Raw genomic sequence first — 20,767 nt, 5'->3', positions numbered from 1 at the left:
CTGAGTCGGCAATATACAGCTAGTGGTTGATGTTGTGAGCATCACTCCACACTGAGCCATCTATTTAATAAACTCTTCTGTAATGGACGGTTGGCTGGCTGGTTGTTTAACGCCACACTCGGCAATATCCAGCCATATTGGGATCAGTTAGCCTGACCACCCGATATCGGCTGTGGTCAGTTAAACTTCCGGTGGACTCTTTAGAAATGATGTGTAACATCGCTTTTGTTTGGATTTCCCTTTTGCTATTTATGGCAGACGACACATTGAGGTACCGCAGTAATGATTGTGAAAAATATGTCGGAAGCAGAAGTAAAGAAGAGAAAGTCAAACTGGAACAAAGATGATCGAGGTCCTGATTTTGATGGAATTCATGAAAGCAAACGCCAGTGTTTTGAAGGGGAGGTTTGGTCCAGCGTGACATCGGCGAAGCAGCAAGAGGCGTGGCAGGTAATGTAAACATTGGCCTCGACGGTCGACCTGTTGTCAGTAATACAGAAATGTCTTAGGCTCCGTGCCAGACATTCTTTTTATTTGTTTTGAAAATATATCTTGGCCATGATGGGACTACAGCTTGTAGTATCAGGAATATTTATAAACTTTCCATTGTGTTTTGTTAACTGACAATTCCCTTGCTGCAGACATGAGATGAAATATAAAAGTTTGGAGTGATATCTAAAGTATTATCATCATATATGTGGGATCAATTACTTAAATTGAGAACAACTCTTTCAAGAATATTTTGGAAAATTAAAATTTAGGAAATCCTACTTTGAAAAAATATCCTTTCTCCTAAATGTCCTGCCTCTCAACATATCCACAATTGTAAAACATATAATTGATTTTTACCATGTTATGGTTGTGACATAGTGTTTTGGTATTTGGCTCACTTCTGAATGTATGTAATGAGTGAGTGAGTGAATATGGTTTTATGCCACTTTTAGCAATATTCCAGCTATATCACGGCAGCAAACACCAGAAATGGGCTTCACACATTTTACCCATGTGGGGAATCAAACCCAGGTCTTTGCCTAAATATGATAGATCAGTCGGGTTAAATCAAACAACAACAAGAACAAACATTTGCCAACAACAAGCACAATCATTTGAAAATTAGAAATAACAAAAAACTCAGTAACACATAGATTATTTGGGTGGTTTATGATGTTTTAAGAAAAATAATTCCTAATTTGTAGAAGTATTAAAATAGTCATTAAAAGTCTACAACATGATTATAGATGTGTTACTATTTTTTTCATATTTTTTTTTTAAACTGTATTTTGTAACTACTGTAGCTATCCAGACAAAATGTAACAGCATTTGTGCTCTATAATGTGTAGTGACTACGCTTGTTCCATGTTTTTTCAAGTTAAATTCAAAGGACATCGCTCTATGTTGTTGACCAGTCATGTGACTTTGTAGCAACAGGGGTCGCTCTCTTCAGCCTTGCTCAGAATACAATATTTGAATATGGAGGAGTTATCTCCCTTTATATGTTGATAGTGATTGGGAAGTACATTGAATGGACATGAGGCATTTGTTTCAAATATTATGTAATTGTTATTTGAAATCCAAATGATTTCTTTTTATATTTATTTTTGTTGTGTCATGACTGGTCATTTAACTAAATCACAATCGGCAACTTTGTGCGACATACCTGTTGTTGTTTAAGTTGACATACCTGTTGTTTTCTGTTGGGGCTTGGATCTGAACATGTGTTCTGTCGATCATCCCCACAACTCTGTGAAAGTTTGCAGTCCAATAAAGTTGGTCTGGTGATGCCTGATGTCACAAAGTTGTAGGGGGAAGCGAACGAATTGTCTGACAATCCTGTCAGATGACAAACTTCGTATGCCTGGCTCTGGCTTACACCTTGATCATTTGCAATTCTTAGCTTTTTGTGTGGCATCTAGTATGTGGTGACGGATGGTTGTGGGCTCTACATCTAGAGCTATTAGATTGGCGATGAATCTACCTATAGATTTATGTCATAAATTGCCAAAACTTAAGCCTAAGCTTCTTTGTGAGTATCACTTAAATAAAATATCAAAACTTAATTCACAGAGTGTGAAATTTTTTAATATTTTTTTTCAAAACCTTAGATTTTATTTCAGACTTAAGTTCTTTTATGAAAACTGCCCCAGATTTACTGATAATGTTGACTGTCTACAGACCCTGGTGTATTGAAACTAACAAACTAGATAATTGAATTGTTGTTTATTCTGGAATGAGGTCATCTACTTGTCTGCTTTATGATGTACACCTTAGGATAATTCAAGCCGTTAATCATGGAGTAATAATTTATGAAAACAAAATCACTGTTAATTATTACCACTACAAGCAATATATTAGGAAAATATAAATATAGAATATTCGTTTTATCGTGATCAGTTATAGCTTAGGGAAAGACTCCAGTCAAAAGTGATAAAAAGTCATCTTACAGAATACTATTTAAAAGGTATAAATTACAACAACATAGTTTAAGAGATGTTTCTAGATAATCCTAGCCCAAGGTAATAAGGACTCAACTGTTTGACACACCTTTTAGTAAGACAAAAGCTATGTCTACACTGTTTGAGACTGTCTGACTGACTGAGTTTGGTTTTACTCCGCTTTTAGCAATATTCCAGCAACATCACGGCAGGGGACACCTGAAATGGGCTTCACACATTGTGCCCATGTAGGGATTCGAACCCGGTTCTTCGGCGTGACGAGCCAACGCTTTAACCATAACTTAAAATGTTATTGTTACCTGAGGGTGTCGGGGTGTTCTACCCTTCCTTTCTAGGCAATCTGTCTAGCCACTCTGGTTCTGGGGATGGTGTAGCTAAGATGGATAGTCAAAGATAAGTCCGGTATGTTGTTCAAGCCCATTTATTTTGGAATTAATTCTTTCACAAAGGTCCTCAGATCATACAGAAATACAATATCAAAGAGATAATTGAGTTACTAGGTATCTGAGGACCAGAAAACACAAAATTCAAGTACAGGTGAATGTCTCAGATAGGATCTGTCTTAGGTTGTACCTATCTGAGAAGTGTAACAGACATGTTATATTGAATAACCTTTTTAACAATTTCTAATTGGAAGTAGTAGATGCAGATACCATCAAAGCTTTTTTTATTCTAACTGACAAATCAGGTGGGCTGGGCGAGAACAAAATTGGTGGTCTTAAAGAGACCTTTTGAACTTTCAGAGGAAACAAAAGATTGAGATGATTGAGTAACTTTTTTAAATTTGTTTAAAAAACTTAGACAGCAGACTCTTTACAATATCTTTTACTTCACTTTCCTCACATGACGTATAACCGAAACGCTTCTTGAAAGAATTTACATCATGTCTTGATTGATGGTCTGCTTTCTTATTTTCATTTCCCCTTAATGAATTCACATCTCAGGGATATCTCGTTGGAATCTATTTCCTCTTTAATCATCTCAAGCATTTGTCTCAGCCTTTCTGCTCTAACCTTTTCACAATTTTGTATATGGTTGAAAGCGAAAACAACAGCATCATTGTCCGTGTGAACACAGACAATTTTACTTCTCCATTTTCTTCTCCACACACGTATGGCAACAAACACAGCCAACATCTCTACATCATGTATAACAACATCTCTTTTAGGAAGATCCAATTTCCCATGAAAGACGTAAAGTACTGATTTATTCTTCCAGTAAGCTCCAATGCTTTTCAGACAAGCATCTGTATAGACATGTATTACCTCAAACTTTTCCAAAAAAGTGAAGACTGATTCTTCATCGTTTTTGAGGTATCTGAAATAGACAAAAATAGATGATAAAAAAAATATGCTTCTTTAGGCGAAGACATTATGTAATTACCAGTATTTCTTTCAGGCCATCAACATCATACCTCTACCCCCAAAATCTTATAAGATACTCATGAGAGGCTACATGCTTAAATATTTTAACGCCAAAATTGTGAAGCAATGACTTTCTGTAAACAATGATTAGGCCAGACCAATTTTATTTCTTGTTTTATGGATTTTTGTCCTCAGAAAACGTAAAGGCAGGAGGGAAAAATTATATAATATAAATCACCAAAGTAATATTCCTTTTAAAAACTAAAAGTATTTTATTTATGGCAATTTATGAAGTATATATGGGGCAAAATACAATCAAAGAAATTTTTTGTTGTAAACTTTTGAGCGGGGAAAATTATTGAGTTTTTTTCTTATTCTTGAAAAAATATGACTGGCAGATTCGTAAAACAAGAATTGGCGTTACAATTATTACCCAGAAACTTTGTTTTTGACTCAAGTATCTTTTTGTCTGTGTGAAACACTTGGAGGAAGCAGAAAACAATCGTCCTACTTTTGTAAAAATCATGTTTGATGAATGTGTACACCAAGTAAATCATTTTAAAAAAAACAAAAAACATCCCTAGACAACTTTCTGAACACTCTTTATGCTGTTCATTGTGATTAGTGACAGGAAACTGAAACACAAAGGAAACATGCAACTTACAGAATACATATGACTGCTTTTCCATCCGGTTGCTCCACGTTTGCTGTAACGGGATTTCTGCATGTGTCCTCCAGGTCTTTGACCAGATCCTTCCATGTTGGTCCATAGTGTTGTTCAAACAATTTATATGGCACTCCTGTGTCCTGACTGAAAAATATGAATAAAAAATGTCTTGTCTGAAAACTGAAGAAATTAAGTTCATCCTTCACTGAATATTTTTTCTAATCCCAAACCAACAAACCATTGTGATGAAACAGTCTTATTTGAAAAATAATATTTATTTTATAGGACATTTTAACATAAGATCACAATGGAAAGACATATTTTGTTTTAATTATCTTTATTATACACGAGGGAAAAGATCTTAGAATAAATGCATTATGCAGTATAGGGTTATAATCCTTGCTATCAAATGGATCTGCAAGCCCAATCAGGACCAAGTACTATAGTCTGTTTGCTGCAAAATCTTACCGATGAAATAGCAAATAAATATACATTCGAAAGCAACAAATCGTCTTAAATGCAATACAAAATCATCAATATAATTTCCAAGATTGGCATGAATAAGAGGAAATATTGTTCAACAACAATTATGTAAATGTTGGTGTTTTATGGACTGTTGCTAAAACAGCACCGTTTAGAAAAGTCCTAAAGACATGAAATTACTGTACTTACCGAACAGAACGACCAAAATCTGTTAAATAGAAAATTGGTTCATTAAACTTACAATATTAACATTAATCCAGTGCATGCATTTATGTTAACACCACTTCAAAGTGTATTTCAGTTAATGCTTAATGTTAAAGGGAGGTCTGAAGTGATGCATTTTGCAGTGGGGAGGTCACTTGGGGTCATCTTGTGGTTAAAGGCTGTTTGTGTTTGCTTGCCGAACACCCAGGTCTGATACCCTACATGGACACAACACCTGCCGTGACATTGCTGGAATATTGCTACAAGCAGCATAAGACAAACCCCCCTCCATCTGATATTTGAAATCATGATAAAGCATCCCAACTTTAAGTTGAAAGAAAGAGACTCAAATGATATTCATGTCTAGTTAGGATAATCTGGACACAATGAACGTTGAGAAGAAACCAAGACACTCCCAGAAAATTCTTGTACATGTTTGATCATTTTCATCTGGCAGGGAAAAATAGAAAACCATCACTTCTTCCTTAGAAATGCTAAGTGGACTATTAGTATAACTTACCAATGGAAGGGTTAGGGTGAAGTTCTCCAACTGGTTGAAGTGAGGATCCTGAAAGTGATAATGTATGACTGTTAGACAAGAATAGAGAGTATTGTCATATGTCTTAGGTGATTTGGTATGACCTTTAATCGAGAAAAACTGTGCCTTTTATTTTTGTTTAGCTTTTTGCTTTTTTTTTGGACAAATTCATTGGCAGGGCAGTGGGGTGGCCTGTTGGTTGAGGCATTCCCCATATATGTGAAGCAATTTCTGGTGTCCCCACTGTGATATTGCTGGAATATTGCTAAAAGTGGTGTAAAACGAAACTCACTTAATTGCCCGGGACAGAGGGACATTATTTAGATAATTGCCCGAGGAAGCGAGATTGTATCAGATTTGAGGGATATTACGAAAAAATGTCCCCTGAGAACAACAGAGTGGCGTCACTGTTGGTTTATAAGGCCTGCCAAATATATGTATACAAATGTCTTTCTGTCCCCACAAATAGCAGCACGGAGTATGGAAGAAATTTTCAGTCACATAACCTCATGGTACTATAATAAATAACTTACCTTCACTTTCTTGAACAGACCTCCTTGTTTCATTATTATAACGAAGTGATGTGTCTTTGTCTTCGTTATCTGAAAACAACAAACGACCATGTAACAAAATATATTTTAATATTTCTGGATATTTTATGTATGCCATGGACTTTAGTAGACAAATGGACAATTTTATGTCCCCAGTTTGTTTGTTTTTTTCAAATAATAACTGGACAAAAGGATTGTCCACATAAATGTATTGTTCATTCGTTGTACTGATTTATTCATTGCTGTTAACCAGACAGGTTATTAGGTTTCAGTTTGTGTACATACGAACAGTTCGCGAAAACACACCTGACAACAACTTACTTCGCGGAAAGCTCGAGCATGAAAAAAGCATGCGTTTTCGCCACGTGTGGAGTTCGAAGGGAAATTGTAGTTAGTTCGTTTCGATTCGTTGATAAGGCAGCACGCCTTTGAGATAGTTCGTTAGTGGTAACCACTTGGGTGTTAGATTGTTTGACAGAGGTTTAGTGTAATAGAAAGTTAGGAATGTAAGATATTGTAAAGGTAATAAAAGGTAAATTAAAACAAATATTAGATTCTGATTTAGTGGTTTTGTTTGATATCACAACTGGTACAGTTCCTGCTGACCAATAACCGTCCCAACTATATGTTGAAAGAATTGACTCATTTGACAGGATACTCTGGACATAATGAATGTTGAAAAGTCATCAATCTACTCCCACGAAATTCCTGTACCAGTTTTGTCATGTTGTCTTGCAGGGAAAATAGTATTGCCAGTGACTAATTTTGATTCAGTAATTAATTCATGTGCAAGGTATTGAAACACAACTTTTAATCTCAACAAATTAGGACATCAGTGAACAACAATGTTTGGGTTTATATAAACAAACAACCTTTTTGTCTTATCAGTTTGACCATCATGTAAAATATGATGATTTATCCCCTGTTGTGTTCATTTTCTGTTGCACACTAGGCCATGATAAATGATTAACCAAACTTTGGTCCCAATTTTTAACAAAACTGGGATGAAGGTGTTTGATAAAGTATGCATTTTGAACGTGGTATTACACTATTCTGGTTATACTGAGTGCTAATTTCACGTCTTATGTATCTAAAACATCATCAGTTTTGTTCGAAATTTCATTCATTAATGTTGACAGTTTAAATTAAATAGCTTTGTTCAAAAAAATTCATATTTGTTGTAGTTTGACTAATATTTGTCAACATATCCTTTTTGTGATTGAAAGTAGTAAACCTACAGGAAGCCTCTAATGGTGACCCACAAAACTGTTCCAAACATTTAAGACTTGACGTCCAGGTGCTCACCTCTGAGTTACAATTGTTTAATCATCTGCATTGTATTTGCATGTCTTCGTTTCATAACAATTCTTAGGATTGAAATAAAGTTTCGAGACTTCGAGAATCTGCATTCATTCGTCTCTGTTCAGGTGTGTTGTGTTCATTGAAACAAAACACAGATCATATACTGATATATTTGAAAGGTCATATTTGATATTTTTGAACTCTGAGAAAACAATATTTCCTGACTGCCTATTTCTCTGTTACTCTAAGACAATATGTAGTACACACATTCGACCGCATGTTCAGATCATAAGTCAGTTGATGTTTCTGGTTTCTGCCTATTTGATGAAATGTTATTCTCTGGGGTGCTTCCTGTTGGGAAATTTTAAACCAGTGGGCAGACATTCTTGAATTACCTGAAATCTTTCACACATTGCATGCAACTATGCCTGTCCCAAATCAGAGGAATGTGTAGCCTTTTGTGCATTAACACCAGTCAACCAGAACCCTCTAACCGAGTTTAATGATATCCTCGAAACATTGTTACTTTCCTCTTTTACTTTTCAATAACATTGCCAAAAATAATTTATAATTTCAAATCTGTCAGTATTATGTGATCTATTAAAATGTAATAAACAAATTCAGACATTTCTAGTATAACAACACCATAAAAGTTTACAGTATAATAAACAAATCATACGTCAGGTAGGTTCCAGGTATTATGTATCATTCTGACGTGATTAATCAGCCTCCAGTGTCGAATGGGTTAATCATTCCAGTTACTGTATTGTGCGTGTAATTTAGCAATAACTAGGATTCTTAGGATTATAATAAGAGTATGAAGTCAACATGTCTTGACTTCGGGGTATCGGCCATTTTGAAAGATTTCCTTCAGGCACATTGATCTCTATACAGGTGTATATCTTAAATGTTCATTGAGACCATGTACTGAGTGGATTCTGAGTGAGAGGACAAAGACAATATCCCCTGACTGACATTTTCTCTGTTATTGTAAGACAGGGATATGCAGTACTCACCTTTGATAGCTTTCATTTTACTGACACAAGTGGTTGTGTTCACCTTTTATATGGGTAGCCTTAGTCACGCGACATTGTTGTCATGTCAAATTTTCTAGATTTTCTTTAGTCACATGTTACCTACCGTTAGCTAATCAGAGTGTCTGAAATAATCACACGACACGACACATGTCGTGTATGAAGTCATGTAAGGTTTGGTTCATTTGAAGTTGTCATTGTTTATAGTTTTAACGCAAGCGTTAGTCTATGGTTATTTTTAGATCTTGCCTAGTCCATTACGGGTATAATGGGTGTCAAGGGATTGTGTCATCGCTTGTGTTGTGCCCTTTGACTTGCTTGACCCCTTGTGTCGATTGGTTCTTTTAAAACACTAAACATTACTTGCACGTCAGCCATTGCACTTCACTTCAATCAGATCGCAGTTCAGAGCACAAACAACTAACACGTCTGATCTAAAGGTAGGAACAATATTTCAAGTATTTTATATATGTTGTACTAAATAACAATGTTATTAGTGCTAATTAAATGTTCTTCATGATAATAAAATAGGTTAAAGTATATTTGTGCAATTGTAAATATTATGCCGAGGTAAGTAGACTATCTTGCAGTGATATAGTAAATAACGATCATGCTTAAAACTATGCTGGTTTGTTTATTTGTAAATATTCAATGATGTTTATGCATAGGTTATTTACTGTGCATTATAACCATAACGCACTTGATTTACATTATACTTACGATGCAGAATGATTGAATGTGTGAATGATATTAAGTATGACCTGATATAGCTTACACATAGTTACGTCAGTAGGTTACACACCACCAAATGTTTTCCCATAGACTTCTATAGTAGCCTTATATTTTTTTTAAAAATAATCCAGGCTATCAACAGCCATTCCATGTACACATGGGTACACTCTGGCCTTTAAACTACCATAAAAACACACTATCTGGCCACGTTGCCCGGCTTGTTTTGCAAGCACAGGAAGCGGAACACATCAACCCCAGTTCCGCACCAAATGTCACCTACTGGAAAATATCTGTACACAATAAGTCATGGTGATGAAAATCACAGCTCTGAATACTTAAAATTGTGGTCAGCTTTAATTACTGGTTGGATATGCTTTTAAAAAACATAAACATCTTACACTATTTCATCCAATCACAGCTGTCACATGTCTCTATCTCTTCATTTGTTTACATACGGTTCTCGCTCAGTGAGCAAGCAATTCTCATTTAGTGTAGCATAATCTGTACCGAAGAAAGTTACTGATTGATGTGATTTGTATATATACATATTTAGAATATTGAGACTTTGGTTTGCTTGTTCTTGTAGCAGCAGTATATTCATCTTGGAGACGTGGCTCTTCTACACCCCAGTGTCACGCACAGGGTATGAACGTCATAATGTGTACGTTGGTACGACGTATTTGAAACGTTATTGTAATACCAAGGAGTTACCGTTCTTGGTGGTTCAGTCAACGTGTTAATGGCAATGTAACTATTACCACAACAACATTATCTAATGTGCATCTGTTGACATTAATTGATATTACACTCATTTCTTATGTTAGAAATGATATCAGAGATTCAATGATTGTATATATTTATCTATATTTATAAGTTTGCCCTTAATCCGAGGGCGCTAGCCAACGACGCCTTTCAGCTAGATTGGACAGACAGTGTACTGTGGGCGTTCCCCCGATACCACTGATCCCCAGGGTCCTGTCTCAGCTGACCGCACAACCATCTCGGCTACTTGTGCTTCTTGCACCCCTTTGGTTTCCGGTAATTCTCAGGTTTCTGGCTCAGTCTCCTGTTCTATTACCTTTTTGACCGGACCTCCTATCCCAGAACGGAGCGCCCCAGCCGAATCCCAGGATTCAGTGGGTGGCTTGGTCGCTGTCCGGGATCGCCTCCGAGTGAGCGGAATTCCTGCACCAGTTGCAGACACAATTCTGGCTTCGCGGAGGGATTCAACAAACGTTCAATATGAGGATAGATGGGCCTGTTATTCGCGCTGGTGTGTCAACAGGGGGATTCTTGATCCCTTTTCTACAGATTTAGTCTCTGTTTTAGACTTCCTCCAGTCTCGGTTGGACGCCTGTCTAGCGGCTTCAACTGTTCGAGGATATTCTACGGCTATTTCTGCGTTTCATATTCCTGTTGATGGTGCTCTCTTGGGGCGGCACCCTCTTCTGCAGCGTTTTTTAGCAGGCGTGGACAGAATCCGTCCAGTTGTCCGGCGGATTAGTCCCCCGTGGGACTTGCCAATCGTTCTTGATTGGCTGTCCGGTCCACTATTTCACAATCTGTCGGCTCTTTCACTCCAGCTGTTGACGTGGAAGACGGCTTTTCTTGTGGCGGTAACTTCAGGCAGGCAGGTAGGTGATATTCAAGCAATGTCGGCCGATCCCGTGCTCACTGTTTTTCACCAAGACAGAGTTAGCATACGGCTGCCTGATACTTACCGCCCTCAGAAGGATAGTGCCTTTCATGTGACAGCGCCTATTGAGCCTCCGGCTTTCACTCAGTCTCCCCTGCCCGGTACCCCTCTGCGACGTACTCACGTCTTAGATGTCCGTAAGACCCTTAAGGCCTATATCAAGCAGACAAGGGGTAGCCGTAAGGATAACCAATTGTTTTGTTGTTATGGCGGGGGTTCAGGCTGGTCTTCCGGCGACCAAGCAGACCATTTCTAGGTGGCTTGTCTCTGCCATACATATGAGCTATACTCACACAGGTCGTATACCGCCTGCAGGTTTTGAAAGCTCATTCGGTTAGGGCAGTTGCTTCATTGAAAGCTTACGCTGCAGCCTTGCCCATTGAGGAGATCTGCTCCGCGGCTATTTGGAGCCAACCGAGTACGCTCATCCGTCATTACCAACTTGACAGACTCTCCAGTGAGCGTGCTCGGTTCGGTCAGTCAGTTCTCTCCAGTGGGCATGATTCCACCTCTCTTCAGCTTTCGAGGATTTTATGACGTGAACCATTATCTGCCATTTTTCACTGGTGTTGGGTTTTAAACAACTTTTACCTATTCCCTTGGTGACGGGTTTTATATGGTGATGGTTTTTATTCCCATGTCTTTTGCATTACTCCGTTCTGCTCTAGACTTGTATGGCCTTGGAAACTTTTGCTTACTAGACGTATTATGGCATTTTGTTTCTTGTGGCTTCTTATGGGATCCCCTTATCTTCACTTCCGATTGATTACGGGAGGGAGGGTTTATCTCGACTGTTCACACTAGCGAGGTTTCGCATTGTGACTGTAATGTGTTCGACCCTGACCCTGGGTCATGCCCCCGCCTGATTGGCTATGGTGGACACGTGACCAGGTAGGTGTGCTGTTTTCTGCTATTTTTAGCTTGGGAAATTCCACTTCTTGTCGGGTGTATTCTGCAGACAGAATGCCACTACTTAGCTCCGTCTTTAGGAGTCTGTCTTATGCTTATAAGTACCCCAAGGAGGAATATATAAAAAAGAATCGAACTAACCTGTAGAGGTTTCAGATTCTTTGAATATATTCCTCCTTGGGGTATGCCCGCCCACCTCCCCACTTTCTGTCTGACGTCGTTCAGCATGGAAAGTGAGGTGCGAGGTTACGGTCTAGAGTTACCTGCTCTTGGCTGTAGGTGGCAAGAGGGCCCTGTAAGGGTGGTCTCACAAGACAAAACGTAGTTTTTGTTTTGTAAATATTTTTTATTCAAATATTGTTACAACTGTCGTAGGGATTTTAAATGGACATTTAAATGCTTATAAGTACCCCAAGGAGGAATATATTCAAAGAATCTGTAACCTCTACAGGTTAGTTCGAATTTGAATCATTATGTCGTAAACGTTTCCTCTGCATTATGGTTGCCAGTTTCCTGTGGGTGACACAGATACATACAGAATGAAAGAAAATAAATTTTTTCTAACTCATAGCTATCACTAGTGGTATGCCTAAATATCTACATGGTTATCTCCCTTAGCTGTGACGTCACAGCATTGTTCTTTGAACACCTTCATAATATTTTCTATATGGTCACACACACAGTGAAAGAGGGTTATTCTTACAGATTTATCAGTAGAAATCGCATTTGGCCACCAGACAATTGCACTGACTTTATTATTGCTTATTGAGAAATATTTTGAATTTGTGTAGCTTAGGAATTTTCCCACCCTTTTTGAACTTTTCCGCCATGTTGCAAAATAAGTGGGTTCAATGTCAAAACTTTATGGCTGAGTTAGATCCGCACTCTCTATGTGCCTCATGTTTTGTTGGAGCCCCTTGCACAGATGAAGTTCTAGAGGTAGAGGAAGGGGGGCTAGGTCCTTTCGCCCTGTACCAACAGTTCATTCTATGCCTTACGATTTGGATCTGTTCCCAGAATTAAAGTTGGATTTTGATTTTATTCAGCTGGTAGCTCCCTCGCCAGTAGGGGGTCGTCTAGCGTAGTATCACAAGAATTGGGAGCAAATTACAAAGGACACTTGGATACTATTGCTAGTTCTTCGGGGGTTCATCCTACCTTGGGAGGTTCGGCCGCCAGTCACATGCCATCCGAGCGGTCACAGATTTTTTATTCAAGGTCAGCATCTAGTTGCGGCCGAGAAAGCTATTCATCAGCTATTGGAGAAGCAAGCAATAATAGAGATATTCCCGCACGGACCCTTCGGAGGGGTTTTACTCTCCCGTGTTTCTGGTCCCCAAAAAGGATACAGCAGAAATGCGCATGATTATAGATCTGAAAATCCTCAACAAGAATTTTCTACGAAAACCACCAAAATTCAAGATGGAATCTTTGAGCAATTTGCGCAGTCTTATCCAACCGGAAGCCAAGTTTATACGCATGGATCTCAAGGACACCTATCTTCATGTGCCTATACATCCTCGGTCACAGAGATACCTGAGGTTCGCAGTAAATGGTCGCAGGTATCAGTTCAGATATCCCTTGCACCTTGGCTGTTAACGGAAGTGATAACTCCCATTGTAGCCTTTCTTTATCACAGACACATAGCCATTCACGGTTATCTGGATGATTTCCTAGCCATGAATACGGTCACAAGAAAACTTGTAAGACAGACCAAATTTATAATTCATGTGTTTACGCATTTGGGCCAGATCATTCATCCAGAGAAATCGGGAACTAACACTGTCCCAAAGGATAAAGTTCTTAGGAGCAGTTTTGGATGCAAGAACTTGCTGTATTTATCCTCCACAGAATCGTTGGAGAATTTAAGGACCAGAATACTGCAAGATGTCAGTGAGGCAGGTGTCAGTAAGGAAATGGATGTCGCTTCTAGGGTCTCTGACTTCCATCCAAGATTTTACCCTGCAGGGCAGAATACATCTTTTGGAAACCCAAGTATGGATAAATCAGAACAGAACTTTGGATCTATTAATTGTTTGCCCGAATCATGTCAAGACAGAATTACTTTGGCGGACTCAGCAGTCCTACCTGGAGCCCCATTTCGTCCACCTCCTCAGGATATCATGATATACTCGGACGCTTCGGGCCACAGGATGGGGAGCACACATGGACCAGTGGCAGGTTCAGGGCACATGGTCTCCACAGGAGAGGGTATACCACATCAATGTATTGGAAATGTTAGCCATTGTAAAAGCATTGGCTCGCTGGAGTTGGAATCAGCACGGCAAGAGTGTCATGCCAGCCACGGACAATTCTACGGTAGTGGCTTATATGAATAAGCAGGGAGGCAAAATTCAGCTTGAAAATCATGATCATCTACCAGGAATGGGAAAAAGGTCTATACTTTTCAACCACTCCTGAAACAATACCTTCTTAAATAAAATTTAGTGCTCAGCAGACACATGATGTTAGGTTTTGGCACCTGGATAAATGACAAAATGCATGTCCCTTGTTACAAAAAGTAAAAAATAACATTATTTGGTCCTTTTGTATGTGATAAAAAGTTCCCAAGTAAGACTAGATATTGACAATGAAGGAGAAATCAGATTCTTTACACATTAATAAACTTTGAAGGTTTTATTGAGGTTTTAATCCTGATACGTGAAAAAGCTGCATCTTTTGAGAATGACTCATATAACAACTTCAGTCAAAGTCATTGTGAAATATGTAACAGTCAGACACTGGGGCCGGTGGGTTGTAGACTTCTATCGGACCGTTGAAGAATCTGCCGGATTTGTCAGAGGGTCACACACTATTCACGAACACTGAACTGATCGCTCAATTGACTGCGTTAGGTCACATAGTTCCCATAAGTTTTTATGTTAAGGCACATAGTGTTGTCAGCAAGTCTTAGCTTACGTTTGAAAAATAACAACAAACTCATGTGAAACATAAGAAAAATTAAGATAAAATAAACAGCAAACACATGTCACATATAACAACTTCAGTCAAAGTCATTGTGAAATATACAGTCGGACACTGGGGCCGGTGGGTTGTAGACTTCTATCGGACCGTTGAAGAATCTGCCGGATTTGTCAGAGGATCAGACGCTATTCATGATGACTTGCAATAAAGCCTGTCTGTATGTCGTATTAATGCTTAGGATTGAGGTAAAGTTTCCGACACCATTTCATCTCTTTTCAGAGGTATTAGGGTCATTGAAACAAAACAGAGATCATAAACAGATATAATTGGTCTCTGTGAAAACATTGACTTTTAAAGTATGTCAAAATATGTAGCTCTTACCTGTTTCTACCTCCATTCCGCCTCGTGTGTCTGCTGTGTAGCCTCGTTATGAGTCTCGTTTCCGGTGTGACATTGCATTACTTATTTTCCCGATCATTTGATTGGTCGTACTTGACTGGTCGCTCTGACTGGGTTCGGTATCCCGGCTGCTATATTTCTTGGGAAGTAAACTTTTGATTTGCGATTGTACACTTATAATTTTGTTTATATGTTTTTTCATAACCAGCAATGTATATTATATGTCATGAATAAGTGATAATTGTGTTTTAATTATGTTTGATTTTTGGGTTGCATGTGACCTTTAAACTACACTAAAGTAGCACCAAACTCCTGCATCCAGTTAAAAAAAACCCAAAAAGCTACCTGCAATAAACAGTGTTCAAACAGAAAAATGCAGTAAATATATTTACCTGATAAAATACTTGGTTAAAATTCCATTCAATATAATGTTCATTTAAGTTTTATGTCAGTTGGACGTATAATTCCAGTAAGAAGAAAAGAGTATTCCAAATTAAGAAAAACTATTTACTGTTGTATTGTTATCTTGAAAAGTTGGAAATTGTGCCAAGAAGACATTTTGTCTGAATTTCAGCTATTAGACAGTTCAGATTTTTCAACACAATTACAACTCCAAAAAACACAATTATCAGCTCCTCTTCTTTCTGCCACTCCCTGCCTGGCGGTCAGGTGGATACTTCAGAAACGTTCCTAACTCTTTCTTGAAATTTTGATTATTCAAACAGACTATGAATTAGGATGAATTAGACGATGCTTTACTGTCATATATCATTTGCTATTGCCATAATGGTAATGCTGCACTTGGTAATTAACTTACCAGAGATGATTGAATACAACATTGTATTCTTAAAAGAAAACTTGCCATTTTACCCATCAACATTCATTCTTGACATCAAATTGTTTGACATTGTCCTGCAAAACAATGGAAGATTGTTGTTATTCTGTCAGATTTAGTTTTCTTTACAGATTGTTAGAAACGATTATTTCAAGTTAAATAGGAGTTGTACTGATGTAGCAATTTTGCTAACAGGAGTTATATATTGTAACAAAATCCATTTTACATTAAATGATAAGAAAACAAAATGGGTGGTGGTTCACAGGTCAAAGAACAAGTCTATTGTGGGAGGTCTTCCAACACCATTTATTCCCAAACACAAGGAAGTATGGATCATGGAGTTCTAAAAAACAATAATGAGCTCTCATAAGTATACAATATATTCTCTATTATCTACTCTGTCTCTCTTTGTCATTTGTACACTCATAAAACTCAGATAAATAACTTCTTATAATTCAGAAATGTTTACACTTAATCTCTTATAGGAACGCTTAGAAAATCTCATATAATGAAGTGTTCGTATATCTGCGACGTCATAACTATGCTTCTCTGAATCATGAACAATAAAATAATGAGATTAAACTCTACACTGCCAGAAATAATCTATCATACCCTGAATATAATAAGACACTGAATAACATCTCTTACAACTCCCAATCTACACTCAAGAAGACTGAAATCAGTACACGTAAACAAACATCGCTGTCACACGCAAATTCTTGGAAACAGTGTATCTCTGACTCTCAATTCCAAGAAATGGAAGTCCTACTCTCTTTGACCAAAGGGGTGACAGGTGGACAAAACATATTGAAATGTAGGTCAAACACTGAAAATAACTCTGATTCAAAACACTACAAATATACACCTTCTCTCTAATATACTCGATAGATGATCTTGACAAGGGAACATGTACATAAAATGCTGATATCTAACAATACCTGTACTGTAAATAATGGACTCTTCCAAATCTCAGCATGTTTCACTGCACACACATTTCAATGCATAATAATGAAAAACCTACTCTTTGACAATAATAAAAACCATCATATTCAAATTCTACAGCTGACCAAATATCTGAAGAGTGTCTCCCAGCAATAAACATCTATATATCTCTATAATTTATGACTTTTGTCCTCTTGCATGCTATCTCGCATCCAGCTCTTTACGGCGAAAAACAATATGAATCAACGTTTATGAAAGGTTGATCAACCAAACAACCAAAAGTCAACATTGATTAAACGTTGACTCAACGTTGTGTGCCGGCTGGGTAATTTTTTCCCAACTATAGCAGCAACCCCGATCACCGACTGTCTGTAATCACTGAGCCGTAACATTTCGCGTGACTTTCTCTACTGCATTATTGTAATGCCAAATTAACATACTTGTGATATCAGCTTTCGTACCTCACCTCCACCCGATGGTCGAGGGCTTACTTTCCCAACCATACCCGAGGAGGAGTGCTTTATTATACATATAAACCGTCAATGATGGATAATAAGTTGATCATGTTATGAAGCTACTAGTGGTGGTCCGATTAATTGAAATAATCGAAGATTGGTCGCAGTGACTAAACGACCAAGCAATCGATTATGTGTTTTCATGATCGAACACATACAATTATGGAACACTTGGTTGGTTTTGTCTGTTACATTTCATAAGGACTTCAAGCACGTTCCAAATCATGATTGAATTTATCTTAAAGACACCAGGAAATTTATGTTCCTAACATACTAGTCATCCTTTAAAGATGTGAAATTTTGCCAAAGAACAACTTTTTTTTTCCTTATTTTTTTGGTGCTTTAACAATTTCATAAATGGCGCTAACCAATTATTTTCGATGATTGATTGGGTGGTCATGCTCGCTGACTTGGTTGACACATTGGTGTCATCGTATCCCAACTGTGCAGATTGATGCTCAAGCAGTCTATAGCAGTGTATGAAATAAGCCAAAAACCCAGCCAGACATCTGGGCTGGTAACTTCAAAAACTTACCAGCCCAGAAGAGATTTAACCAGTCCTCATTATATACTAAATAGACAGTGCCACTGGACACGTTATCTGAATATTTTTTTCACCCGTCCATCGGGCTGGCTAGCTGTAAAATTAGACCGTCCGACAGACATCTAGCCCGTCTCGGGCTGTCGGACGGGCCTTATTTCATACACTGTCTATAGACCTTGGTGTAGTGATGCTGTTTTCAAACCAGTGCATCTGGCCTTATGGTCTACAGGCCTTTATCTTGACTCACAAACAAAGGGCTCCATGGTACCCCCAGGTTATTAGTTTTACAGGTCCAAGCAGGCAATATGAATGTCCTGTGAAGTAATGGTGTAGCATAAGGGAGCGCGGTGGGCGAGCTGGCTGGTTAGTGATCCAGCGAGGTTGAGGTGCAGGGATCGAGCCGACCTGTGACCGGGTGTAAAAACCTTGGAGTCAACATCATGTGCAGACTCTTTCAGTGTTAACACAACCCCTAGTGTATAGTACACAACCCTGTGCACTTAAAAGAACCTACGAATCCATTGGTATATGACCAGATGGTGGCCACATGAATACGTGCACACACCTAGTTGCGGGTACAGCAACGAGCAGTGAACTTGGACAAAGTACTGTGACTATGTGTCCCAGTCCACCTAGCTGTGAATGGGTACCTTGTAAGGATGAAAAAGCCACAATAACTCGGTGCGCCTAGTGGCAGCAAGAGTTGTATACTCCCCAGGGAGTGGAGATTGATAATACGATGTACCGTTGAGATTGACATGGGAAAAATGATCGAGGGAAAAAAACAACAGTGCCTTGAGCATGCACCAGTTGCGTGGATATGTGCGCTATATAAAAATCCTATAACTGTATGTTTTGATAATTTCTTTAGAGCCTGGAATGAATCATTGATCATTTGGACTGAGGGGTGAAATGATGCATGAAACCAGTGTGCGAAAAATAGTTTCCAAATTTCGCTAGCCAGTTGGACTAGCTATGCCTGAAAGTTACCAGCCCACAAAATAATTCACCAGCCTGAAATCTGAATGTAGAAACTAAGCAAAAGATTACAAAAAGGTAAAAAACATCAAAAACAAATAAGAAAACACATGTCTGAATTTCTTAAATATTTTGTTTATGCTGATATAACTTAAATTACTCATCATTAAGCTGCTGATATGATGAACATTTTTAGCAGGCCATAATCTTGCATGATTTAAAAGTGTATTATTAATTAACAAGTTGGAGAGAGGGATATATATTAGAAAATGACCCCATGAAAATTCACTAGCCAGTCTGACTGAAGAGATATATTGGCCCGACTGGATTTTTACTAGCCATGGGCTAGTGGGCCACGACGCACAAATATGCATCCAGTACACAGAGTGTGTACTGGATGCATATTTATCGTCGTCATGCCGAAGGGCGAGTATAAATACGGTATTATAAGAAGGGTAACACTATTTTTCAGGGCATTATCATTTGCAGAGCCTGAGGTCTTTCATTAACTGCACGACGAAGGAGGAAAAGACCGAGGGCTTCTGCAAATGATAATGCCCTGAAAAATAGTGTTACTATTATTATAGCTAAAATGGATAGAATTTCTAATAATATAAGAATATAAGCATTTACTGCCAACAACAAACGATGGACACACTTTTTACAAATACGGAAAAGTCACAGAACAAAACAAATGACGTCACTATTGAGAGTGACGACATTTGACCTTGACCTTTGCCCATACTACCAGCCGCCATTTTTTACAGTGCTCAACAACGTTAGAGTTCCAGTCGATGTTATCATTGTTGTATGTTGTAATTTATGGTACAATTGTTATGGTTGGCCCCGGCAAGAAAGTGCAGAATGGCACAGGTACATGTGACAAATGTGAGTCAGAAGTATTGTCAATAATGAACTCAAGTTTAAACAAGCCGTAGGTGAGAGCTACTGATGACGTCACCTAACAACGGGCATGATATTGGCCCGTCGTCAAGCAATTTGCGGGCATTATCAAGTTACAGTGGCTCGCTCATTTCTGATAAGGTGCGGGCGTTTTAATTATAATTCTATCCATTTTAGCTATATTGAGATGTTGCTGTTGTGTGTTTCAGCCAGGACGAGGCCCAGAAGATTGACCAGGAGCTGTTTGAGGACTACAGCTTCAGTCTGGAGCAGCTGATGGAGCTGGCTGGATACAGCTGCGCTGTCGCCATCGCCAGGGTCAGTCAGACAACAGACACCTCCGTGGTGTAGTGGTTAGAGCGTCCGCCCGTAGCGTCGCCAGGGTCAGTCAGACAACAGACGCCTCCGTGGTGTAGTGGTTAGAGCGTCCGCCGGTAGCGTCGCCAGGGTCAGTCAGACAACAGACGCCTCCGTGGTGTAGTGGTTAGAGCGTCCGCCGGTAGCGTCGCCAGGGTCAGTCAGACAACAGACGCCTCCGTGGTGTAGTGGTTAGAGCGTCCGCCGGTAGCGTCGCCAGCGTCAGTCAGACAACAGACGCCTCCGTGGTGTAGTGGTTAGAGCATCCGTCCGTAGCGCGAAGGTCGCGGGTTCAATCCCCGACCGCGTCATACCAAAAGACGTTAAAATATGGCACTTGTTGGTCCCTGCCTGGCGCTCAGCATTAATGGGTACAACAAGGACTGGTCGGCTCGGAGTCAGTATAATGTGTCTGAGTGGGGTATTCATGCTTCAC

At 38.8% G+C, this 20,767-nt stretch overlaps 2 protein-coding genes across 6 annotated transcripts in view; one reads left to right on the top strand and one right to left on the bottom strand.

Moving 5' to 3' along the window:
• LOC124254501 (NAD(P)H-hydrate epimerase-like) overlaps positions 1 to 20,767 on the top strand; it is a 391,625-nt gene that overhangs the window by 361,298 nt on the left and 9,560 nt on the right. For all 3 annotated transcript variants that reach the window (XM_046688315.1, XM_046688314.1, XM_046688316.1), the window contains one exon: positions 20,184 to 20,292. In XM_046688315.1, coding sequence (XP_046544271.1) covers positions 20,184 to 20,292 — 109 coding nt within the window. The remainder of the gene's footprint in view (positions 1 to 20,183; positions 20,293 to 20,767) is intronic.
• Positions 2,859 to 15,276, bottom strand: LOC124254502. 3 transcript variants are annotated; one of them, XM_046688317.1, is made up of 6 exons: positions 15,240 to 15,276; positions 6,243 to 6,311; positions 5,692 to 5,739; positions 5,157 to 5,175; positions 4,482 to 4,628; positions 2,859 to 3,770 (listed from the first exon to the last, which is right to left on the bottom strand). In XM_046688317.1, the coding sequence occupies exons 1-6, from the start codon at positions 15,253 to 15,255 to the stop codon at positions 3,368 to 3,370; spliced, it is 702 nt and encodes a 233-aa protein (XP_046544273.1). In that variant the 5' UTR covers positions 15,256 to 15,276; the 3' UTR covers positions 2,859 to 3,367. The 3 variants fall into 3 exon arrangements, with proteins under 3 accessions (XP_046544273.1, XP_046544275.1, XP_046544274.1); XM_046688319.1 differs by having other exon boundaries at positions 6,249 to 6,311; XM_046688318.1 differs by lacking the exon at positions 15,240 to 15,276 and adding an exon at positions 8,579 to 8,633.

Source organism: Haliotis rubra, unplaced genomic scaffold, assembly GCF_003918875.1.
Source record: "Haliotis rubra isolate DU_JTF1 unplaced genomic scaffold, ASM391887v1 Scf573, whole genome shotgun sequence".
Lineage (NCBI taxonomy): Eukaryota > Metazoa > Mollusca > Gastropoda > Lepetellida > Haliotidae > Haliotis > Haliotis rubra.
This window is presented reverse-complemented; position numbering and strand designations above follow the sequence as displayed.

What these genes read in the sequence shown, in the direction of transcription:
- LOC124254502 (XM_046688317.1), bottom strand. An exon ending in GTCTGTTCAAGAAAGTGAAG is followed by an intron (nt 5,740 to 6,242) that starts GTAAGTTATTTA and finishes TATCACTTTCAG; the next exon opens with GATCCTCACTTCAACCAGTT. An exon ending in AAAGCAGTCATATGTATTCT is followed by an intron (nt 3,771 to 4,481) that starts GTAAGTTGCATG and finishes TGTCTATTTCAG; the next exon opens with ATACCTCAAAAACGATGAAG.